This window comes from Girardinichthys multiradiatus, chromosome 1 (genome assembly GCF_021462225.1).
Source record: "Girardinichthys multiradiatus isolate DD_20200921_A chromosome 1, DD_fGirMul_XY1, whole genome shotgun sequence".
Lineage (NCBI taxonomy): Eukaryota > Metazoa > Chordata > Actinopteri > Cyprinodontiformes > Goodeidae > Girardinichthys > Girardinichthys multiradiatus.
The window spans coordinates 8,976,744-9,003,279 of NC_061794.1; the positions used below are offsets into that span (position 1 = coordinate 8,976,744).

The window sequence follows — 26,536 nt, forward strand, 5'->3', positions numbered from 1 at the left end:
AACCCCGTACATCTGCCTCTCATAATGTTAGTGATCTAAACATACTGATCTGAAAGTCATTCACTCACACACACACACACACACACACACACACACACACACACACACTCTTGTTTTGCTATATGCAGTGAGGACCATGTGTTGACTCCCATTGACTTCCATTGATTTTCAGTCATTTTCAAAACAAAACAATAAAACAATAGCAAAAAAACAATAAATGTTGTGGTTCAGGCAGTTGTGAATTTCCAACCACCTTAAGAGTTTTACTGTTATCTCTCAATTGCAAATCCAAATAGCCAAATTTCTGGTACTTTCCGCAGATCTGGAGCATACAACTTCTCCAAGATTATATCCTTTAACCTCTGAGTCCAACCGCTGCCAGGCTGGGATTCTGTTCAAGAATTGTGTCCAGCTTGCGATTCTGCTCTCTTAACATTTCAGTCTGAGTGTTGATCGCTTTACAGACTCCATCTAACATCGCAGGAAGCTTTGGAATGCTTTGAACAGCCGCCTACGGATCACTCGATAAGCCAGGTAACCACCAACTCCAAAAAGCTGAAATCCTTTTATCAAAGTCCAAATATGCATAGATTTTCTACGTCCGCAACCGACATTGTAGTCAGGCACACAATCTTCCACTGCTGCCAAGAATCCATTGTGTTTCCAGAGAAGAACGTCCCGCCTGGACAAGAGGGTCTCCTTTACCCTGTCTTCCCGTAGGAAAAAATACATTTTGGCCAATTACGTTGAGAGTCCAGCTGACCAAATCCATAATTTACAAGTTTGGAGGATATGCAAAGCGAGACTCTGAGAAAAATACAGACAAAAGCAGAAGCAGGGATCAGCAGGGAGGGAGGGAGGGAGAGAAAATGCGAGAGCAAGAGCTAAAAGTCTCTTAAGATTAAGGGGGCACAGCAAACATGGAAGAAGATATTCTGGGCAGATTAGACCAAATCTCATCTTTTTGGTTTACCACTGCATTTCACTCCCCATTCCCATTGAATGGGAAGCAGGTCAGATTTCATGGAAAGATGCAGGGCAGTCCTGGAAGGAAAAACCTGTTAGAACCTGGGTGGACAATCTTTCATCAGGAGAACAATCCTAAACAGAACAGAGTATTTTATTGTGATTGTTTTTATTTTTTATTATTATTTAGCTTATGCTGTTTGTAACTTTATTTTACTTTTGTTGTACAACTCTCTGGGACTTATTCATGGGGGCCTTAGTCAAAGTCTAAACCTAAATCCAGTTTACGTTCTGTGGCAAGACTTAAAAAAATCTTTCCTCAGGCACTCGCAATCCAACCTGAAGAAACTTCAGCTAGTTTGTAAAGAGGAACGAGCAAATGATTTGGTGTCTAGATGTGCAAAGCTGGTAGAAAACATGTAGTACTTTGTATTGGTCCATCACTTAAATACACTGACATACTTTTGCGAGTCACTGTGTGGCTACATAATATTTGAATAGACTGTTAGTTTCCACAGCAGTGAGTGGTCCAATCAGGTCCAGACAGAAAGTAGCCCATCCATCTCAGACACCAGTGTGGTATACATTTCATGGTGCAGATTCTTCTGTTTTCAATTTTGGTGACAAAATGAAATTAGTGAGTATCCGTTCAGATGCTGCTCAGTTCCACAAGCAGATTCCAATCCATTTGTGCTAATGGAATCACACTTCCATAATTGTGGTCTGCTAAAGCCAAACTAATTTCTTTCTCTTTCTTTCAACATTTAACTCCAGCTTGATAATTTATGCCACTAACCCTCTGAAGTCTGGGATGAAAGTAGTAACATTTGAAGAACCGGAGAACCCTTAAAGGATGGAGCCATTATTATGGCATGTTTGCTGTGTCATATGAGATGTTGCACCATTGAAGCCTCCCGTTTTGGTATAATTACACCATGGGGAAAATTTGGCTCTTCCAGCTCCTAGTTTGCATATTGCCATGGAAGCTTTTACACCTAATGCTGAGTATAGTAGCTTGTTTCAGCCTAGGGGTGTTAGGGTGTGAGCATTGAAAGATACTCAGTCCAGCCTGTCTTCCCTAAACATGCCACAACAACAGGAGGATATGATAAAATCCCTTCTGATTACAGGAACCTTTCTACAGCCTCTTTGTTTGTGTTTTCACCCAATCTGTGGTCAGTTTTAAAATGGCTTCTATTGGGTCTTTGTCAGCAATGTTTGGTCCCTTGGGTACTTTCCTTACACAACAGGAGCACATCTACACTGCTCAAAAAAATAAAGGGAGCACTTAAACAACACAATATAACCCCAAGTAAATCAAACTTCTGTGAAATCAAACTGTCCACTTAGGAAGCAACACTGATTGACCATCAATTTCACAGCTGTTGTGCAAATGGAATAGACAACAGGGGGAAATCTTTGGCGATTAGCAAGACACACTCAATAAAGGAGTGGTTCTGCAGGTGGGGACCACAGACCACTTCTCAGTACCTATGCTTTCTGGCTGATGGTTTGGTCACTTTTGAATGTTGGTGGTGCTTTCACACTCGTGGTAGCATGAGAGTCACACACAAGTGGCTCAGGTAGTGCAGCTCATCCAGGATGGCACATCAATGCAAGCTGTGGTCAGCATGACTGTTTTGGCAGTGGGTCAGTAATGGTGTGGGGTGGCATTTCTTTGGAGGGCCACACGGCCCATGTGCTTGCCAGAGGTAGCCTGACTGCCATTAGGTACTGAGATGAGATCCTCAGACCCCTTGTGAGACCATATGCTGGTGCGGTTGGCCCTGGGTTCTTCCTAATGCAGGACAATGATAGACCTCATGTGGCTGGAGTGTGTCAGCAGTTCCTGCAAGATGAAGACATTGAAGGTATGGACTGGCCCGCCCGTTCCCCAGACCTGAATCTGATTGAGCACATCTAAGACATCATGTCTCGCTCCATTAACGTCACGTTGAACCACAGACTGTCCAGGAGTTGGCGGATGCTTTAGTCCAGGTCTGGAAGGAGATCCCTCAGGAGACCATCTGCCGTCTCATCAGGAGCATGCCCAGGCGTTGTAGGGAGGTAACGGAGTCTTCTTCACTCAGTATTAGCTGAACACCAAAGACTGTTGTTACCGCAGTATCTTCCTGACTTGTGAAGCTGGCCAAGACATAAGCAAACCAGGAATCCTACATTCCTGTACAATTAAGAACTGATTCCAACAGTTCATAAGTCATTGCGTGTCCTGGCATGTACATTTGCCACAGATTAGTTGAGCTTTATTTAAGCAGGCAGCATCTTAAATCTTTTGATGAAGCCATCTTATCTGTTCCAGTACCAATTTAAAACCCAGTGGTTATCAGGCTATGGGAGTCAGCACTCATAAAGTTTGGAAAACAACCCTCCTACCTCAGTTTTCCTTTGATGAATCTATGGTTAAAAAAATACATTTCATCTGGATATTATTCCAGCTGACATTCTCTCCTCTAATTTTCTAGGGTATCGTGGTCCTTTTTGCATTTGCATGTGTTTCTGCTGGTATGTATTTGCTTTTGAGTTTGTTCTTCTTGGCAATGTCTTTCCCAGGCTTTAGCATTAAGAAGACTTGGCTAACAGTGCAACTCGGGCATTTTAGTGACTGAGTCATGAATGTTACACAAACACAAATGTCAGTATGTTCCACACCCCTCTATTAAAACAAATCCAAGTGTTTACTGGCAATACCAAGGGCCTGGACTGCGTGTTCACGCTGCGTGTTGCTATCTGCCCTGCTGCTGTCATCCGTTGCTGCTTACACCACTGTACTGTACTGTTTGGACAAGATGCACAGATGCTACTGTTGCAAAGCCTGGGACCTACTGCCTGGGGCGAGGTGCAGACCGACCCAACTTTCACATAACAATGCAAGGCAGTGCTCTGTGGCTCTGGGCCCAATGTCCCCCACTATCCCGAGGCTGTTGACCTCACATATTTTATGAGGTCTTTGGTGCTCAGTGGGCTGTCATGGCTCATTAAATGCTTTAGAAATGAACTTGCACTGTAATGTCTGCCAGTACTTAATAAACATGGAGGGAGTGAGATGCAGAAGAGGTCTGTACAAATTCTTATTTACAGATAGTGTCAACAAGTATTTACTCCCTTACAAATTTTCTGATTTTACTTTTTTGTTGACACTTTATTGTTTCAGATCCTCAGACTAATTTTGATCTCAGACAGAGATAACCTGAATAAGGGAAAAAAGCTACTCATACCAACCTGGCCCTTATTGGCCACCATTGGCAGCAGCAATTGTCATCAAGGTTTTGTAATCAGATTTAAGCCCTTTGACTATGCCACTCCAAAACTTGAGTTTTTTGTTGTTTTTTTTCTTTAAAGCATCCAGAGATGTACTTGTAAACTTGAGCTTGAGGTCACGAACTGACGGCTCGGCATTCTCCTACAGCATTTATTGATAGAAAGTGAAATTCATGGTTCCATCAAGTACATTGGGCCTTCCAGGACCTGAAGGACTACAGCAGGCTCAGACCACCATGTTCAAATCAGGTGTGATATTCTTTTTCTGGTAGTTTAATGCCAGCCACATCTTGTAACCTTCATCACTGTCTTATATTTTCTCCAAAATTGCTCTCCATTTGGTTTGCTGGAGTCTCAGAGTCTTAGAAATGACTTTGTAACCCTTTCTGGACTGATAGATGTCAGTGAATGTTTCTAATCTGTTCTTGAATTGTTCTAGATTGGGGCATGATGTGTTGCTTTATGAGGTATTTTAGCCTTCACAGATCTGAGTATTCAGGCCTAGGTGTTGCTAATAAAGGTTTACCTCAGCTTTTCAAAATTATGGTTTATAATTTTTTTCAGAGAATTTATGATTACTTTTTTCACATAGGGCCACGTGGCTTTGGGTAGCTTTTCCCTCAATAAATAAAACTATCATTAGAAAACTGTTTTGTATTTACTCAGATTACCTACATCTGATATTAACTTTTATTCAATCATCTGAAACATTTAAGGCTGCCAATAAGGCAAAAACTGAAGAGATCTGCAAGGGGGGCAAATACTTTTTTCACAGCACTGTACACGTATGTAAAAATCTACACTTCTTGATTTATGATCAGGCTGATCCTAGATCTTGGAGGAACTGCCTATTCAGTCCCTGTTGGGGACTGAGGAGATCCCTCATACGTTCTGATGTAAATGTTTACCCCATATCTTAGATGGGACTCTCCTTTCTCTTCCCCACCAGAAGTTATTTTTAGCTCGTTGGTCTGTCACCATGGTGTAACACACTGCAAATCACACACAACAGATGAACTATGGGAATTGTTTTTGGACAGCATGTGAGAAACCACTCCTCTGCTTTTCTGCTGGGTAGTGCTGGTATTTTGCTCCAGAACACGATGCTGCTAGATAAAGAAGACACATTCACAACATGCAACAGATGGTTACAAAAGAGCCATGTAAAGTTCAGAGTGACGGTGTTGATGAATTAAGGCGCTTAAAAGGTCTTCAACATCAGGAGCAATGTGTCAGAGTGGACTTCCCATTTTGCCTTTTTTATGGACCGACTGTATTTCTCATGTTTCCGTTCTTCCCCATCCATCTCCACTTTGTTCCACACCCCAGTCATTAGTCTGATGTCATTGTAGCTTGTTGGTAAGAGGAAGTTCCCATGGCGTTGAGGATCACTGTAGGCTATAAATATGTTGGCTGGTCAAAGAGCAGGTGAGGACGCCTGCCCAGAGTGGCAGGGAGAACTTATCTGAAATTGTTCCCATGCTGTGTGGCAAAGCTGGATTAAGTTTGAAAGTTGCTGGAAAGTATACAGACAGTCTTTTAAAAGTGAGGTCTACTCTGGTTTTGGTATTATGTCTGTGCAACCTTTAAGTGGGAGTGTAGAAAAAGATGAGCCACAGTAAAGACTGGATGTTTTTCTGGAAGAGGTGGAAACTGGTCGGGAGGAAGCCAAAAGGTCGGCAGCAGCACACTACAGTATTTTTTATAATTTTTTTTTCTTGTTCAAAGTGAAGTCTGAAAAAACTGTGAAATCACAAAACAGAGTCCAGCATGTGATTTCATCTGGCAAAACAAACGTAGCTATAATTTTGAGCCCCTGATATTCAGGTTAGTTCTTTAAAATTGACACCCTGTTTTATTTTTAGCCCCTTCCAGACCAAAGTTCTGCTATAAACACACGTCAAACCTCCATTACTGATCGCTCTGTGCTTTCACATCGCACGGATTGATCCTCTGAGATTACAGGCCTGTGTGCTGGGATTACAGAACAAAAGGGGCGTGGCTTACAATTTACAGCATTCACCCGTAGAAAGTATGGTTATGTGTGGAATTTCCCCTTTATCTGAGACAAAATCCCCCACAGATGTGAGCTCTGTGTCCGCTCCTCCTGCAGGCTGTCTAGATGTATTCAGTGCTTTAAATACTGGCAAAGTTGTTGTGTATCATCCTTAGCATGCTATTATCTGCATCAGATTCTGCTGAGCAACTTTCCCAGATCAGACTGACATTGGAAGTTCATCCGGTGGGTGTGCTGTGTGTTTGCCCACAGACTCATGCAGCTGTGTCATGCCTCTATGTTCCACTCGTTCAACACTCCTATTATATCTCTATGTTTCTATGTGGTTACAGAATTTTCTTCACTAGATTAAGTTCACAATACACCTTCAATGTTCCAATCATTTTTCATTGAAAAACATTGAACAATACCTGTGAAACGGTACAAACTCATTTTAACTGCACATGAGGAAGTGCTCTCAAATATAAATGAAAAGTTTCAGGCATTGCAGTTCTTTTTGTCTTTCATTTTTCACATTTTAAAAAGAAATAAAACGTACACACCAGGTTAGACAAGTAGATGCGAACCGTGGATAAGATTGTTTTCACGTGTAAGAATCTGCCGATCACTGATCTCCCACAATTAAGGAAATCAGGGCCGGCCTATAGATCGGTGCACCCATAAAAAAAAAAAAAGAAATTCTTATGATTTCTTATGATGCATTCACTAACCAGAGAATGATAAGAGTTTAAAGTTTTCAATTGGCTGGTCACTAGTGAGGACTGATTAATCAGGAAATTTAATCAACAAGCTTTTCTTAGCAACTGTGAGTGGCTGCTGGTTCTGATGCCTAAATCAGAAAAAAAGTTTAAACATACAATAAAGTTGGATGTGTTTTATTTATTTTTACCTACCTTTACCAAGCTCAAATGTTTTTATTTGAATGTATATCCTGTGATTTTCTGTAACATGCTTTGGATTGCCTTTCTCTGGTCTTAGTAATACTAATTGATGAAATCTGGGGTTTTGTCATTGTTGTTCATTTTTATTGATAAGGAATGTTTTCTTCATTTGATATAAAATTTATTTTAGAGGATTACAGATAAGGTGATCATAAACCTTTGGCTCAGAGCATTTACACAAACGATTAGGCAAAAAAAAAAGGAATGTCCTTCTCCTAAAACCAGGCTTCTGCCTAAATAAAGCTGGAGTCCCAGGATATTGTTTGTTTTTATATGTGTATTCTAAAAGACCTCTCTGCTGTCTCAGAGGACTGTGTGAATATTCAGGCCTGTTTGACAGACTGAATAATCTTTGATTCATCCAGCAAACCCAGAACTCTTGTACTTAGAAAGGGGGCGTAGAGGTTATTTCTTATAATACTTCTTATTGTGCTCATGAATAAATAAAGTGGAGGCCAGAGATGCACTCATCTGACACATGCACCTGCTCCTGTATGGCGCCTGCTTTTGTGCAAACACACCAACCCACACCCACTCACAGAGGTCCCACTCACCTCCCCTTTATCCACCCTTATCTTTGTCCTGATTGGGGGGGGGGCGTAGACACTTAGGTATGGTGCTACTGCATCCCTAATGTCTTTGCAGTCTATTTGCACATTGAGTGAATGCTGCACAATATTACATTTTTCTTAATATCCCAGTCTAACAGAGACATAGATTTGTCATCACTGTCATTATGCAGAGTGTTGAGGTATAAATAATGCTCGCCAGTGCTCATCAGAGTGTCATTCATGTCCTTGGTTTTAGGTGTGCTCCATCCACACTTACTTATTTCAGTGACCTTTCTCACTGGGGTCAGTTAAAGGTCTCAGAAATCTGTTCAAATATTAAAGAGCTTCCCTCTAATGCAAAGCCTCGCTGTGTCCACAGAGCACTTTCCTCAGAGGTGTTGAGTGATGGCAGTTGAAGCGGGAAATGAGAGCTGATGTTATGAACGCTTCATATGTAAAGGATGCTGTGGCTACTGGCATTTTTAAAACACTCGATTATAACGGCTACATTTCACAAAAGCTGCTGCTGCTACTGGAGCATTGAAGATTTACAGTCGCTCTCAAAATTCTACGCAGCCCTGTTTAAATTCCAGTGTTTTGCAATGGAATACAATGAGACCCTTCTAAATTATTTCAAAACCTTTCTCACAAATGGCATTTACCCTGTACAATTCAACTGAAACACAGACTAATCCGTTGGAGAGAAATTTAAAGACTTGAAATAAATCTGCACCTGTTCGCACACATTTAAACTAAAATCTTTGGTTTGTTGGCACACTACAGCTCAACTTGGTGATATTTCCTCACTCTGCCCTGTAAAAGCTCTCCACATCTCCCAGAAAGTGAAGACATCTTTTGTCCTTAGCTCTTTTCAGATGACCCTACAGATCTTTTGTCACATAAGTTCTGGACTCTGGCTAATCTGTCCTGAAACTGAAACTGTATATTTCTTTGTCCAAATCATTCTTTTGCTGATTTGGATGTATCCTTTGACAAACTGAGATGCTAAAAATTAAGGTTCCTCTTCATCTTCAGGCTTACAGCATACATCAGAAGGGTTGGGGTCAGAACTGACTTTTATTGAAAGAGGCTTGTTCGGTATAAAGAAAAGTAACCCCATAGCATCATGCTGCTGCTGCTACCACCACTTTTCAGTATGGCTTTTTTTTAGTGAGCAGCTGTGATGTTGTACCAAACATACCTTTTGGAATTGTGATCAAAAGTTTCAGTTTAGTTCAAACCTCAACAAATTCTTCCTTATGGTTTTGGGACATTTTTTTGAAGGAAACGTTTCTCTCTTTCCACGTACTCCTTAGTCCAGACAAAATGTTGAAAACCATTTTGCATTTCCTTTCACTTGACATTTGAATGTTCTATTTTATGTCCCAAACCCAATAAAACACTTTCTAAAGTATTGATTCCAGAAAGTTTAAAGCTTAGATGTCTAAAACTATATAGAAGCTATTATAGGCCTTTGTAGAAGGCCTATAACATCAAACATCCTCTCTAACTCTTGTTTTTTTTCCTCCAACAGATTATTTGCCATGCTTCATGGGAAGGCTTTGAACTCCTGCCTGGTCTTCTTCCTCCTTCTCTTCACCTTTGCCATTGCCCATGCACACTCCTACCCCCGGTTTTCACGCAATGACACGGAGTTCCAGCACCTGGTGCTGCACCCAGACCCTGCTGTGGGAACGGTGTACCTGGGAGCCAGGAATCACCTCTTCCAGCTAGATGGGTCAGATGGACTCAGGCTGGAGCAAGAGGAGATCACTGGTCCTGTGAGCGACAGCAAAGACTGCCTTCCTCCTGTGACAGAAAGTAACTGTCCCCAAGCTAGAAGGACCATTAATCACAACAAGCTGCTCCTGGTGGATCCAAAGGCATTAGAGCTGATCACGTGTGGCAGTGTTCACCAGGGAACATGCCAAAAACGAAGCTTAGGATCCATCAAGAAAGTTCTCTTCTCCACTGAAAGGCCAGTGGATACTCAGTATGTTGCGGCTAATGATCCGTCAGTGTCAACCGTTGGGTTGGTAGTTGGAGTACCTGGCGGGCAGAGGACGGTGATGTACGTGGGTCGGGGCTACACTGCCAACCACCCACCCATCTCTACCCGCCACCTTTCATCAGAGCCCATATTTTCCTACGAGGAGACCGCCAAGCTGGCCGTAGCCGGACGCCTGTCAGAATATGACCATAATTTCATAACTGCTTTCACACGCCTCTCATACGTGTACTTCCTGTTTTACCGCCGAGACATCAAGTCAGTTTCGAGGGAATACCGGACTTACGTAGCCAGGGTATGCCTGGAAGACACCTCCTACTATTCATATGTAGAAATTCCCCTTGTCTGCCAATCTCCATTTTCTCCATCCATGAAATATAACGTGCTTCAGGCAGCCCAGGTACTTGACTAAAAAAACTCCACTTATTCTAACAGTTGTTATATTATCTGCATCATCTGCATGCTTCTTTTCGTAGCAGGTTAGAGTGCTGTTGTACTATCCTGATTTTTTTGTCCACACCTTTGTTGCAACAGGTGGGCCACGGTGCAGGCCACCAAGGCGAAGATCTTTTGGGCGTCTTCTCCACCCGCACTGGCTCAACAAATAACCCTTTGGATTCCTCAGCCTTGTGCGTTTTCCCTCTGGATGAGCTCGACAGGCACATTGACTCCACCCGTGACCTTTGTTACACCCAAGATGGGTGGGTTGAGGGTAGAGGGGAGGTGGCCTACATAGAGTACGAGGTCAAGTCCAGCTGCGCCAACCTCCCTCTGGTAAGGATGCAAGAGGGATCAAACAAAAATTCAGATGTTGAAGATGAAAAGCAAACTTTTCAGACTGCGGGGTTTTGAAAGCACTGTCACACTCAGAGAGAGGACAGAGAGATTTTTCCTCCTTAATATTTGCTATGGTTATAGTACTTTCCTTTCTTCCTAAATTCCTTCTTTGCTTCTTTCTGTCTTTCCTATCCTCCCTTAAGTCCTTCCTGTGTCTGTAAAAGGAAGACACATAAGCACACATCATAAATGATTTTGAAATGGTTAAACCATGATAACCTTAAGCTTCTGGCATGACATTATACACTACATAATAGATCTGTGCAAGAGAAACGTTCCAATTAAATGAGTTTGAAAAATTCTGTTAAGAAGATTTATTAAATTGTAATAGCTCTAACAGCATGCATATGAGGTGCAACCTGCCAAGGGACCTATAACTACGTTAGTGGTGCGTACATACAGTATTTCAAACAAATCATTAACAGCCCAAAATGATGGCATCCATACCCATGATCAATGCATGAAAGAGTCTAACTGCAACTGTATGCCCCTGTTATTTGATGATATGTATAGGTTTTACAGTAGATGCATTACCATTATACATCATGAGAATAATGCCTGCACCTCAGCTGTATTGACTCACTTGCCTTAAGTGTTCAGTGTAAGGTAGAACAAATGGAATACAGAGCAAAGTAACAAGGAACGACTGGGCTGGCACGATTAGAATAATGGATGGAAGTCTGGTAATGAGGCCCTTTTTTAAAAGGCTCAGAGCTCCCAGATGCCCGAGGAGCAGTTTAACCCAGCTCCAGCTGCCCAGAAAACCCCCTTCCTCTGATCTGCAGTCGCTCTGGTCCCGTCAGCCCTCAGAACCATTTAATAGGATCATTAGAGATTAATAAAGAAAACTAAACCCGAATCATGTGTTCTGCTGCCTAATGAGCTCTGACAAACCAAGATAGGAGGGCAGAGATGAAGAGGGAACAGAACAGGGAGGAAACGTAAACAAAGGAACAGACAAACTGTGGCACAGAAACTGATGAGGGCAAAATAGAGCACTGACAGAACAAGGATAAATGAAAATTCATGAGAACTTATTTTACATAAACAAGCATAAAAGATAAAAACAGTACTCCTACTTTTCCTCTTTCCAATTATTTGAGACCGTGACTTTGGCTTCTGAACAGGATAGTAGTTATTACTTCACGTAATAAAGTGTTTCCTAACCATTTTGCTTTAATCTATGATGCAGTTCTCTTATACTGAAATAAGAGTATTTTTCAGATCTGTAGCAATAATGAGGAAATAACCTTATTTTTCTAAAGAGTTTTTATTAATATACCATATTATCAGTTTGAAAGATGCAGAAAAATGACATTTTTATTTGTGTTGATTTGGTCAGGGGTGGGGGCATGTTGAAGAAATTATTGTTCTTCTCATAAATAATAAGGCCAAAACATTTATAGGTTAACACACTACATTTTTGAAGTAGATCAGGGTTTCCAGGAACTTTGGTAATTCATTACTTCCTGTTTCCTGGGGGTATAAATATGATCTGACTCAGAGGCCCATTTCTTTTAGCCACTGGTCTCTGGGTTGGACAAGGACCCATATTTATCTGCTTCACCTGCTTCAGTAAGTAGAATGATAATTGCGATGAAAATATGTCCAAAGCTCACTGTTGGGGAACTTCAACCATTAGATGCTATCCAAATGTCAACTAGCTGTGAGTGATGCCAGGACAATCATGCCTTATATGTTGGGATATAGAAAAATGCATGTTATGTTGGTGTAAACATGAGTAAAAGAAAGGGATTTTATGGAACATCTAGTCCTGTCATATCTTTGTCTCTTGATTCACTCTCATTCTAAATAGTAAATGTTGGTGCACTCTGACAGTGCACTCAAAATGGATCATCATTAGGTCGTTCAGCAATGTCGTGATCCAAAACATATGACCAAATCAACACAGAGATGGTTTACCAGACACAAATAATCAACCTTCTTCCATGGGATTCTCAGACCTAAATCCTGTAGGGGTGAGCTGTATTCAATTTATGTTTATTGTTTTTTTTGATAGGGACAAGTATGTTTCATGAATCATGTCACACACTATAAGCTTTTAGCCAAAGCTAATTCTCAAGGCCTTTCCCTGTACAATTCAATCCAATTCAGTTTTATTTACACTACCGGTCAACAGTTTTAGAACCCCTTTCCCGTTTTAATGTTTATGACTATTTACGATGTACGTAGATTCTCACTGAAGGCATCACAACTGTGAATGAACACATATGGACTTATGTAATAAACAAAACACTGTAAAATAACTTCCTTAAAGTAGCCGCCCTTTGCTGTGACGACTGAAATATTAACCTTTGGCCGTCTCTCAATGAACCTCTGAGAAGTTCTTTCAGGGCTCTTTGGAAAACCATTTCAGGTGACTGCCTCATGAAGCTTATGGAGAAAGCCAGGAGAGCAAAGCAGTCATCAGAGCAAAGGGTGGCTTTTGAAGAATCTAAAATAATATTTCACACTTTGTGTTTACTATATAATTCCAAATGTGTCTTATTTAAATTGTAGATTCTCACCAAAGGCAACAAAACTGAAAATTCCAAATGTGTCTTTTCAGTTTTGTTGCCTTTGGTGAGAATCTACAATTTAAATAGTCATAAAAATAAAGAGACCCATTAAGTGAGAAAGTAAAACTTTTGACTGGTAGTATATATAGCGCCACATGTCGTCTCAAGGCATAATAAAGTCAATTCAGTCGAATCATACCAATTTCAAGTCGTGTACATACATTATAATTAATCCTTACTATGAAACAATGCAGTCGGGTTCAGCTTGTTATTCAGATTGGTTAAAAAGTTTTTCTATCTAAGGAAACCCAGCAGATTGCATTGAGTCAGTGGCTTGCAGCATTCACTCCTCCTTGATGAGCATGTGGCAACAGTGGGCAGTCGCTTACAAAGTGTCATTGACTTTGCAGCAATCCCTCATACTGAGCATGCATGTAGTGACAGTGGAAAGGAAAACTCCCTTTTAACAGGAAGAAACCTCCAGCAAAACCAGGCTCAGTGTGAGCGGCCATCCGCCACGACCGACTGGGGATTTGAGAGAACAGAGCAGAGACACAAAAATCACACAGAAGCACTGATCTAGGAGTACTTTCTATGGGAAAGAAAAGTAAATCATTAATGGTTGTAGCTCCTTTAGTGGCTTCATCTTGGAGAGAAAGACAGCTAAGCAGATGAACTCTGATTCAGATTTCAAGTCTAGTGTATGAAAGAGAGCACATACAGTTAATAACCATAAAAGCTCAGCCAGTAGCTAGGTCTATGAGAAACAGGGTTAACACTGAAAGTCGACAGGGCTCAGTGTATCATCTGTAGAGGGTGAGCATTAAGTTGTTGGCAGCAGCAGGTGTGCCGATTCCTCCGTCCAGGAAGGTACCACAGCTAAACACAGAGCCAGGCCAGATGTAGCTTCTAGGAAGAAAAAAGAACAGAGAGGGAAGATAAAGTTAAAAGCTGAAATAACAGCAAATAACACAAAATTGGGGAGTAGTATGAGAATGTAGCAGAGAGTTAAAATGGTCATTATGTCCTCCAGTAGCCTAAGCTTATAGCAGCATAACTACAGAGATGGCTCAGCTGAAAGGAGCATAAGACAGGGACCAAGATGATCTAGAGCAGGGGGTTCACAAGGTGGGGGTCATGAGGACACCGAGAGGGGGGTTGCGAGATGATTTTCAGAATCATTGTGAGGACCCAAGGTGTACATAAGGTCAAAAGGGACAACATTTTTATAAATAATTATATGATGAAATAAATATGAATGTCCTATCAAATGATTGTACCATGAAATAAATAATTGTACTATTAAATGTCCCATTAAATCATTAAATGTACAATTTATTTGTTTAATACATTCTTAAATAATTAAACATGCGCTTAAATAATGAAATGCAAAATTAAATTATCGTCACGTTAAATAATTAAATATAGCCTACAATTAAATGCCATTTAAAACATAATTAATAAAAAGGTAATTTTATATAAAAAGACATAATTATTTCACTCTATATTCCAATATAGAGTGAAATAATTATATGTATTTTAAGGGGTTGCCAGTCCCTGACTTTTGGGGGTCACATGCACACATGTTTGGAAACCCCTGATCCCTCTTTCTGTTTGCTCCAACCACGTGAAACGTTATTTGGAAAAGAGTGTTGCCCTGTTGGCAGTGAAAGTGGTTTATTAAAGTACCAGTAATTGCACCTGCAGGGATATTGTTGAAAACAATCACTTCTTAACATGAGAAGTATACTTAAATTTGAATAAATTTACTTGAATTTAAGTTTGGAATTTTCTGTTTGTGTGGTAAAAGCTGGATTTATTTTAAAGCTTTTTACGCATCTATGCCAGTGATTCCCAAAAAATTGTGTTTGTCTTTTATGTAATTTGTTGTTTGTGTAGCAACTGACCAAACTTTTTACCTTTTCACCTGTTTTAGAACACTCTCAATGCATACCCGTGTGGTTCTGACCACACCCCAAGTCCCATGGCGAGCAAAATACCGCTGGAAGCTAAAGCTGTGTGGCAAACGTCCATGGCCCGTCTCACTGCTGTCGCAGTCAGTGTCAGAGAGGGACACAGCATCGCCTTCCTGGGAGACGCCAGAGGCAATCTTCACAAGGTAATCATGCACCCTCCTTATGCACCTGGCTGAATGGGAGACGTTTCTGACTCATCACCATTAACGTGGAAATATTTAATCCATCAAGCAGCTTCCCGTTAAGGAGTGTTCTAATCTTACACTCGCTGGAGTCTTGCAAGAGTTGGTGCTCAGCTAATGCTCTGTACATACAACCTTACCCTCACAGCTCTGTCTGCTCGTCTCTGTATCATATTCCAGCAGAGTGGACACACCATAACTCCACTTTATACATTTGGATTCAGCTTTGTGGACACTATATCTCTTTAGCGGTTTATCCCGAAATAATTCATATCCCTTTCAGATTTAGTTGTATAGAGAATAAAACTATTTAACAGGACTTATGGTTTAAAGTGATCTTTTAATTTTACCAACATGTGTCTTTTGACTGGAAACAGATTACTTTCAACCTAAATTTAAATGAATATTTTTGGGCTTAACTGTATTTCTGCATCACCACTAAGCATGGGTCTTTGTGACAACCAGAAACTTAAAAGTACCATAGTTTATAACAGAAATTATGGGTTTTACATAAAAATGATGAATACAACTTTAGTTGCTTTTATTTAAGAGAAAAGCAACAATTGTTCCTACTACTGGAAAATAAAGTTTACTTGTTTTTTATGGCAAATAGAAATATTTCAGGGTTGCCAAATGTCTTTTTTGAAAGAAAGGGAAAAAAGAATATAGTAGCCTTCTTTCAGCCAGCTGGTCAGCAGTGGGCAGTGGCAGGAGAGGGAGGGGCAACAGAGTGGACCTTTATACAACCAGATTTTTGTTGTGAAACCTTGACCTGGTAAAACCTAAACGTAGAGCTGGCCCATATCTAATCACCACAGTCTCTCATTGCAGTCTGAGATTCTGATTCACAGCATTCCAACACACACAGAATAACATACACTTATGACCCCATACCTCAGACATGCACTTTCTGTTCTCACACTGTGACTGTGATTGTCAGAGACTATGTAAGGATTTGAAGTAGCATGAGTACTTTTGAGCAGTTTGTGGACTTTTTTTGTTCAAGTTTGTCTCGCATCAGTTCTGTTTCCCTACAGTTTTAAAAAAAACGGACATATAATCTAATCTTTTTAACTTCTACATAGATGTGCTGCTTGCAGGTCAGGATCGAGGTAAGGAGTATTCTGTGCGGTTTTCTGTTATCAGAATGTGTGTGGGGAAAAGGGATGGTGAGTCAGAGCTAGACTTAGTAGTTTTACTTAGATCAAACTAGAACTCTGTGTAGCAAGCTGTTGCAACAGGATTATAGTATCACAGAAAGTCAAACCCTCTTTATCCAGATACACATCTTGTGTGTGTGTATGTGTGTGTGTGTGAGAGAGATAGAGAGAGAGAGATTTGGGCACTGGCAATAGGTAAATACTTATCTATTTTAGATTTGATCCTGCAGCAATTTACCTTATTTTCCTTAGATGAGTTGAAATTGTTCATTACCTTAATTTTTTTGTGTGCTGTTTTAGCCAGTAGGGAAGTGCAATAATGAAGCATAATATATTGACCAACTGCACAATAGTATGTTTGCTCTTTTGTTGCCAAAATAGCCCAGGCCATTTTCACTAGACCCCCAAAGGTGTGCTGTGGTATCTGGCCCCAAGAGGTTTGCAGCAGATCCCATAAGTCCTTTTAACTGAGATGTGGGACCTCCATGGTTTGGACTTCCCACAGTGCTCCATTGGTTTCAAAACTGGAGAATTTAAGGTTAAGTCAACACTTTAAACTCCTTGTTGTGCTCCCCACGCATGTTTGTTCTGTGGAAGGTCCATTATCCTGTTAAAAGAGGCCACAAGCATCACTAATGAAAGGGTGTACCTGGTCTGCAACAGTGCTTAGGTAGATGATTTTATCACCTTAACATCTACATGGATGACAGGAAAGTATGCCAGCAGAACATTGCCAAAAAGCTGGGCTGCTCTCTTTAGGTAGTGCATTCTGATAAACAAACTTCATTTACCTGGCTATCTATGTGAAGATCACATGATTCTTCAGAGCAGAACATTGTCTTTTATTGTTCAGAGGTCCAGTTCTGGTGCTGCCATGTTCTTTCAGCAGTGGATGAGTCAGCATGGGCACCCTGACTACTCCATGGCCACATAGCCCCAAAATCAACAACCTGTGATGTGTCTCATGACACCTTTCTAACAGAAGCAGCATTTACTTCTTCTGCAGTTGAAGCTACAGTAGCTTGTCTTCAAATCGACCCACACGGCCCAGCGGCTGCTGCCAAGGTGCATGGATACAGTGCTTTAGAAAGGGTTCTTGGTTCTTTTGTGATCTCCTGGGTGACTCCTTAATGTTCTTTTGGAGTAATTAAAGTAGGCTGGCCACTCCTGGGAAGGTTCACCACTGTTCCATGTTTCTTCATTTGCTAATAATGGCTCTGATTGTGGTTTGCTGGTCTCCCAAAGCTTTAGAAATGGCAGTGTTAACCAGACTGATAGATGTCATCGACTTTGCTTCTCATCTGTTCTTGAATTTCCTTCATCCTAATCTGGCCTAATACAGACCCATTCAATAAATTAGAATATTGTTGAAATGTTCATTTATTTCAGTAACTTAGCTCATTAAGAGAAACACGTTACATAGATTAACTGCAAACAAACTGATGTTTTCAAGCCTTTATTTCTGTTTATTATGAGGATTTTATGCATACAGCTAATGAAAACCTGACATAAGATTAGAATATTGCATCAGACCAATAGAAAAACGACTTTTTATTATAGAAATGTGGGCTTTTGAAAGGTAGATTTTAGACCTGCTTAAAGGTTTTAATTTAGAAAAAATACTCCTAATCTGACAAACAGTCCTCAATGGAACCCATATTCTAATTTATTGAATATGACTGTATGTTGGGTTTTGTGCTTTTATCCTACCTCATGTTGTCAGACAGGTTCTATATAAATAATTTCTTTATTCTACCAGAAGGAGGAGGTAATCGTGCCTGGATGTCGCTAGTGAAACTCAACCAAAACAGTCAGTTAATCCATGGTTTACCAGGGATGTAACTATATTTCTCATAGGGTTCTGGTGGGTTTGGATAGTTTTTCTTTCCATTTATAAATAAAGAAATCAATTAGGTACAAATACTTTAAGACCAAAACAGTTGCTGACACAAAAAAAACAAGATTTTGATCCTAATCTGTTTTTACAGTTTATAGTACTGAGCAAAAATAATTTTCAGCAGGAAAGGAAAGGAAAACCATATTTGTTTTTAAATGGTTTGCTGAAGGTCTTGCAACATTGTTGTTTGGACGTTGGCTGCTTTTTGTCATTTTCAGCCCACTTTTTGTACCTGTATTGTTTCTGAGGGATTTGTCAGTACCCTTAGCTATCATTCATAGCTTGCTGTGCAGACAGAGAAACCACCTTCCAAAATCAATCAATGTTATTATGAAATTTAAAATCCACCCACACTGTGGAGTTGGATCTCCGTTAAAGCTTAAAATATTTCCGCTGCTCTCACTCTGCCTTCTGCTTCCATCTGAAACTAAAAGGACAGTTAAGAGGCCCTCAGCTCTTGATCAAGCCGTAATCAAGTTTGATTTTATTTCACATTTAAAACATTAATACTCATCAATTCTTATTTTCACAGTGGCAGTGAAATAAACCTTTATGAAATAAATTAAAGGATTTGGTGGGTCAGGCTGCATAACAGCATCCCTGGAAATATATAATTTTTCTGCTAAATCTTGAAATCCCCCAGACAGACATCTTGAACCTATGAGCAGTGATTGAAAATATGTCCTTATTTTTGCCTTTTGGTTCTTTCTAGATGCTGGAGGAAGCATGTATTCACAATATGCTTTTATATGAAGGGCCTTGCAAAATGAGACAAACATACCCCTTGAACGTTTTGTACATTATGTCACATTACATACAAACCTAAATTGAATTTATTGGTATTTTGTAATTGCACTTAAATTATAAAATGTATATCTCTTCTAGCTTTGCATATCTAAATACTACATTTGTACTGATTCATAGATTTAGGTCCCGACTTTGACTAGGCCATTCTAACAAAACTCTGAGGTCTTCACAGCACAGCAGGAATTAAACTAAGAATAAATGACACACAGATGGACTTTTCTTAAGCTTCTTAAGTCTTTTGGTCTCATTGGCTATTATTTAAGGGTATCCGAGTATCAGGGAATGAATACGCCAAACTTCTCAGATTAACGTTTTTTTCTTTTTTAAACTATGCATCCCTTTCCTTCCACTTCACAGTTGTGTGATAATTAGAGTTGATCTGTCACATACAATCCAGATAAAATACATATATGCATGAATAAATTCAAAGGTTATGAAAATTTTGAAAAGCCATGTTTAAGTTTTGAACTTGGGTAAAACAGTGCAGCTGCATGAGTTCTACTTTTAGAACTTCCACAGCTCTCTCCATGGGAATATCTGTATGAAATTAAGATTGATTGTTATTCTTCCATGCCTTTCATTATACTACCTCATCATAGAAGCACTCTGCAGCCTCAATGGACATGAATAATACTGGAAAACTCAGTATTCATGTGTACATGAGACTATTGGGATAGATATGCTAAATGCTAAATATAACATAGGAAACAGTTGTTATCCTAGGTTGCTAATCATTGCAAACAACTTCCCTTACCATTATGTGTTGAGTGCATCCTCCTAATGGGACAACAGATTCTCTATTCTGCTTGTAGTGATCTTATTAACATGAGGTAACATGAGAGTTTGAAGGCCTGGGATCACTCAGGCCAGAGGTGTCTTCCTGTGCATCATATTAGATTTCTATGCGTGATAATCGGATCTATGCCCACTTCTGCTGCGATCCTGTGCAAGTTTGATTTGATTTTGTGTTTTGAGCTGCAAGCCAGATAGGTTAGTTCTTTTGTGTCATTTCCTTTTTTCAAAAATTGCATTTTACGCTGCAGCATTGTGGACTATTCCTACCTTAAAATGTCTTCCGATCCAGTTTCTGAAAAATAAGCTCACAAGTGAGTCTTCCTATCTAAAGCATTACATACAGTCAAATGTCTAAAATGTTTTCTTTTTCTTCCGTTATTGGTCAGGTTTATCTCAGCAAGGATGGGGCGGTGGTGGTGTATGCAAACTCAACAATACAACCCAACTCCCCCATCAACAGTGATCTGTTACTTGATGATCGTGGCTCACACATCTATATTATGACCAAAACTACAGTAAGTCCACAAAAACAAACCTAGTCCCACAGTTTGGGCTAGTCAAGTTTCATGGGTCTTTTATTTAAAGTTTTCAGCAGGTGTATAAACAGATGCAGCCATATCCTTCTTTTCAGCCAGATGTCTTCATAAATAAGAATGAACACAGTTTCTCATTCATCAATTTATGATTTGTCAGACTTTTTCACACATACTTCCTCAAGCTGCGTCTCCTTCAAGAAGAACTACAGGCTATTACGAGAACAGAGAAGCCAGCTGGCAGCTGAGGTCAAAAGTCACTAACCCCAGTGAGATTGGCATAACAGTCAGCAGCAGGCAGGAGGTCACACCTAACAATGGTATTGATCTGTAAAATTGGCCTGCATTGTCTTGGCACGCTCCCTACAGAGTACGTGTGGGTTGCTGTAGATTCTGATAAATGATGAGGAGGAATCTGCAAGTCTATACTCTGAATGGTTCGTGTCAGACATAGAACAAATGAGAGCTGTTTTAGGATTCAAAAATATTCTAGAACATTTTATGCGTGAGCTAAGCAAAACTGCTGCTATGTTTCTCTTTTAATGCAGAGTTAAATATTTAAAAGCTTTTATACCAAATTATTTGTGAATTACTGTGAAACAATCTTTTAACTTCAGATGGTATTCACGTTCAGCAAACTAAATAGCTGAGTGTTATTCTGCGTTGCATTTGTCTTGGAGAGCAGAGATCAGATCTAGAACTGTCAGTGGGATCTGGTTGGAGTTGTTCTTCTTGCTACAATTGGCTGGTGTCTAAATGTAGCTTATGTACATATAATTTATTCTAAAGCTTAGGTGCTGAACGAAGACAAAAATCTAATGAAAACAAAGATAAATTCCAAACAGTATATCAATAAACTGTCATTATGTAGGCTAATAAGCTAGACACAGTCAGAATTTTAGGCTATTTCGACATTAGGAAATGAAATAGTCGTCATTAGTAACTTTTAACACCCAAAATTAAATGTGTCCAGGAAGTAGAGAACATAAATTCCCATACTTTCTTGACAAATGGAGAACTCACTTTAATTAGTGTTGTAATGGGAAACATCCGTGGATAAAGTTAGCAGAACATGAGCTGAGCTGACATGTTTAAGGCAAGGACTAAAATCTGTTGATGATTTTCAGAAACATGAAGGTTTTTGACCCCTAGTTAAGGATGAAATATCCTATTTTTATGTGGAGACAGAGATGCTAAAAAGTGAAAGAAAACTTGAAACAGTCAAACACTGAAAAGAAAAAGCACAGAAAAAAGCAACAGATCATCAAATGCTCTCTCAATAAATTGAAGCTAAAAACCGTGATGCTGGAAATCAAAGAAATCTTAAACATTATGATGTAAACATGTATATGGTAAGGCTTCATAACAAGCTAATTTCTTTGTGTTCCCATATGCACAGGTAACCCCTAACATAATTGTTTTACCAATTGGCATAAACTGAAATTGGTTGAATTTTATTATACGTAGGATAAAATTGGAATGTGTGTATGACAGGATTGGCTTGATTTTATATTTCTGTTTAGAAGTTAGAGCTGTTTGTCTTTTTATGTGCCTTGAGATGACCTTTGTTGTGACTTTGGGCTATATAAGAAAACAAAATTGAATTATTGATTCAATCAACAGCTTTTTAAGGGTTAGGGTTAGCTTTTTAAGGCTCTGTTTTGCTGGTCTGGCCTTTTAAAATTTGATTGAATTGGGCCTCATTTATAAAATCCTCTATCAATATGGTGTCAGAAACGTACCGTATGCTTGCTCGTCTGTCATTTTCAGGTAGAGAAGCGTCCTGTAGCAGAATGTGGAGATCACCTGGACTGTCAGTCTTGTCTGTCTGCCAGAGACCCTTACTGCGGTTGGTGTGTCCTTGAGGGACGGTGAGTTTTCTGAGTTTGCATCTCCACCGGTCCTCGTTGCATCCATTTACGGCCCTCCTATGTGTAACACTGCTATGTTATTTCAGTTGTGGCCAGCGGTGGGAGTGCCAGCGAGGCTCTTTGCAGGGCCAGTGGTTGTGGAGTTTCAACCAGACGCAGCAGTGCCTCAGCATACAGCGCCTCAGCCTCTACAACATCAGCCGTGGAGAGAAAGCAGATGTAATGCAGATAGCAGGATGGATAAAATACAAGAGCAATGCACCCAAATGTTTTGTTTGTGATAGTTTTACATCATAGCGTTAGTAATGAAACTTCAGAAGCAGCACTACATTCATGGTTTGCTCTCTTTGCTTTTGTTTCTGGTGTCTTATCCTTCTGTGTAATGTTTGCTCCCATTCAGATTGCATTGTCAGTAGAGGGTCTGCCCAGTCTCCAACAAGACGAGGCCTACTCCTGCTTCTTCCAGGACACAGAAACCCCGGCCTTGCTCACCACTACTGGTGTCATATGCTCCACCCCAGATGCCAGCAACCTGCCCCCCATTGGTCTGGGAGATGGTTAGTTTTATATGCTCAGATCAAATAGGTGCAAACAAATGTATATACCACCACCAATGTTTGGTTAAATGTCTCTTCTAAAATCACACCTCAACCACATGCCTCTTGGTGACCTTTAATACCTTCTGTTTTTATTGAGCTGTTTTAACCAAAATATAAATACATAAACAAATAAATACATATTTAAACCATTAAAAGGTCCATATTTAAAATATTATCTGGTGATTAATCATATCCCTTTCTAATTTATTGTGGCAGGTTATGATAAGCATGTACTGACAGCAAGTTTTAAGGCCAGTCTTGGCCCAAGAAAGAGCATTCATGGTGGGCAGTGGTCATTTGTCCTACAGATATCCTTGATCAATGCTGTAGTTAATTCTATAGTTCACATGAATATACAGTCTTGGTATAACAACAACACAGCATGGCCAACAAATACACTGTTTATGTGCTTTTGTTGTATTTTATTTTACTTTAAAACAATCTTATTTACAAAAGGGGACACTGGTTCTTGGAAACCAGTCCTTTGACTGTCCATTTGTTAGTGAAGGCTGATGGTTTTATTCTAGTGCCTCTAGTGGCAGAGCCAAGTATTACAAGAACAAACACAAAATAAGCCTCTGAAAATAGTTTTTTTCTCACTTGCCTTTTAAGGGAAGAACCAAATAAATAAATTAATGCAACTTAGAAATACTTTAATCTAGATTTATTTTGCTATTTTCAAAATCCAAACTGCTGTCAGCTGTAGTTGTAGCCTCCTGGGACAGAGGTCAATGTTTTGGCCCTCTGATAAAACCATTGAGTATCTGATTAAATGTTAGCTGCTAGTTTTTTCATGGCTATCTACAACCAAGTGTTTGATGTTTCTTTTGCTTTCCATAATGACTGTTTAAACTTCTTAAAACTCACAGAAATGTAATTGATCAATACTGTTCAGAGTTCAAACAGAATGCACAACAAACCTACTGCCTTGCCTGAATTTTCTGTGTTTGATTAAATCCTGTTATGTATCTTGAGAAAATAAAATGACAGATTAGAGTGAATCATGCTAATATTGATTGACTGATGCCTTTTATTTCAAATCTATTTTTTATTTTTTGTTGCAATCCAGAATTTGTGACAGTGCCCTTGGCCCTGCGTTTCATTAATGTGACTGTAGCTGAGACAGAATTCACCTTCTACAACTGCAGCCTGGTGCAGGAGCTTTCTGGGCGCAGGCCGTGAGTATGACTGTCATTCAGGAGAGTACGAACCAAAGATGCGCTGAAAACTTAGCCATTGACCATAATGGGTTAATCGGCCTAGACCAGGGACCAGCCTGCTGGAAACATGTAAATTTGATCTCTTCCAAATCAGTTAAGACTTGTATGATCTACCTAAGTGCTAACAGGTTGCCCTGTCAACAACACTTTTCATTGCAGACGCTGGAACTATGTAAAGAAGAGTCAAAATTATGCATTTTCAGTATCAGTAAGGTGTTTAAAATTAATTCAGACGAGAGGGATATGCAAGAAGGTATTTAAAAGAAACTGCATCTTCGATGACATGTCAAGATGTGTCTGTGGCTCATTTAGGCTGCAAGGAAGGAAGTTTTTCAGCAGATAACAGGAAGGCTGAACAGGGTACAGCAAAGTTAGCGTTTTAGGTATTCGACCTCTGTCTGTTAAAAAACATTCTGGACTTACAAATGTTGGCAATCTTTTGGAAATCTCAGAGTCTAGATAATTATCTACCTTCTCTTGGGCAAAGGTCTTCAGTGATGGGGTCGTGACCCCTACTGGGTTTGTGATGTTACTGCAGGACGGTTGTGAGATTTTTGGTTAGACTTTCTTTTTATGTTGAACTTATGTCGTTAAACACATATATCCAAAATTGTGTAGCAAATTGATAAATGGAGCCATGAAATTACATATATATATATATATATTTATACACACACATACATACATACATAGGAGACTAACTGCTAATCACTAACATAAGATGCTACAGACAGTTAAAAATGTCAGCTCAGTTTTTTTTGTTTTAGAGAATTAATAAAATCCACTTTTACTGTGACTACTTCTTACACACCGTGGTGTAGCATCTGCTCCCAACATAAAATAGTTAATGAACACATGTGGCTGAAAGGCATGAACAAAATTTTGAATGCTTTTCTTTTACCCCCTTTAAGTAAGCAATCTTTGCTGATCTGCACTGTTTTCTCATTGTTCTTTTAGACTTTTTTCCCACTGAAATTTTCATCGTAATGTCTTGTTGTTTCTCCTGCATCCCTGCCAGATGCCACGGCTGTGTCAGCAGCCGCTGGGGATGTAACTGGTGTATCCATGAGCATGTCTGCACACATAAACACACCTGCAGCCAAGGTGTCACCATCCACAACCAACATGTGAGTCATCCTTAGGTCTAAGCTGATCTTTTTTGAGAAACAGTTCAGTTGAAGTTAATTTATCTGTTTGTCTTAATTTAGTTTGATTTGCTCCTTTGTGTCTTTTTAATTTAAACCATTTTTTCTATTATTTTAAAGTTATTTCTCTGTTTTTGCATATCCCATTTGTTTCTTCCTAATTTTGTCTCTGCCCGCCTGCTTTTTCTTTCTCTCTCCCCTCGCTTGTGCGTCTCCATCATCAAGTTCACACCACAAACACCCCTCATTCCACCACCATCCAGAAATCCTACCCCTTCACCTCCATCTGTTTTGACTGCTCCTACAACAACAACAACAGCAACAACAACATGGTCACCACCCACAGAGACATCTGCCCCCACCACAGCAGCTGTCTCCTCAACAACCAGTACAGAGAAACCCCCCACCAGCCCTCATGCTGAATCCAGTACCCCAACTTCCCGCTCCACACCTTCCCCCTTTGTCAGGATCTCCACCCAGGGTAGCACCACTCAAACTGACGTCGCCACCACAGATGGGGCCCTCTCCAACATAGAGGGAGTCACAAGAGAAGCTTTTGGTTCTGTAAGTGGCTTTTTGGAAGATGAGGACACCTTAAATGTCACAGATGAAATGAGCCACACAACATTACCAACCAGCACCAATAGTCACATAGACTCTCTGCTGAGAATCTTAGACCTTTCTGGTGAGGCTATGGGCTCTACCCTTGAGATAAACTCTACTACCTTCAGTGAAGTGGCCCCTTTAATAGACCCCTCTATCAGTGAGGATGAGGAGGCCATTCCTCTATCTACTTCTGAGGAGAATGTCTCACCTCCGGGGCTGAATGGCTGGGCAATGCCAGAGAAAGTGACAGAGATGGACTCTGAAATGACTCCATCTGTCGCCCGTATGTTCATCACGACACAATCACTAGAAACGGTTGTTGATGTCAGCTCTGAATCTCCAACAAACCTCCAGTCTGATTCTTCTTCTGAGTCTTTTACTCTGGTGAGTTCAGAGGCCACGCTGGGAGCAGGGTGCAGAAAATGTCCCTTAAATTACTACAGGAAACAAAATATTGCATCATTGTGAAGTAGAAGCATAAAGATGGATGGGGTCCTTTTTTCTTTTCAAATGAAAATTGGAAAAGTGCATTGTCCATTTCACCCCTTTACTCTGATACCCCTAAATAAAATTCAGTGCAACCAAGTACCTTCAGTAGTCACCTGACCACTGAATGAAGTCAATCTG

At 40.0% G+C, this 26,536-nt stretch overlaps 1 protein-coding gene across 1 annotated transcript in view; it reads left to right on the forward strand.

Moving 5' to 3' along the window:
• The window catches only part of LOC124871733 (plexin-B1-like), a 94,659-nt gene that overhangs the window by 37,136 nt on the left and 30,987 nt on the right, over positions 1-26,536 (forward strand). Inside the window, exons 3-12 of the mRNA XM_047371239.1 lie at positions 9,289-10,162; positions 10,297-10,536; positions 15,055-15,237; positions 20,322-20,450; positions 22,239-22,339; positions 22,426-22,558; positions 22,740-22,896; positions 24,008-24,116; positions 25,177-25,285; positions 25,529-26,293. Of these exons, the coding sequence (XP_047227195.1) occupies positions 9,299-10,162; positions 10,297-10,536; positions 15,055-15,237; positions 20,322-20,450; positions 22,239-22,339; positions 22,426-22,558; positions 22,740-22,896; positions 24,008-24,116; positions 25,177-25,285; positions 25,529-26,293 (2,790 nt within the window). The 5' untranslated portion in view covers positions 9,289-9,298. The remainder of the gene's footprint in view (positions 1-9,288; positions 10,163-10,296; positions 10,537-15,054; positions 15,238-20,321; positions 20,451-22,238; positions 22,340-22,425; positions 22,559-22,739; positions 22,897-24,007; positions 24,117-25,176; positions 25,286-25,528; positions 26,294-26,536) is intronic.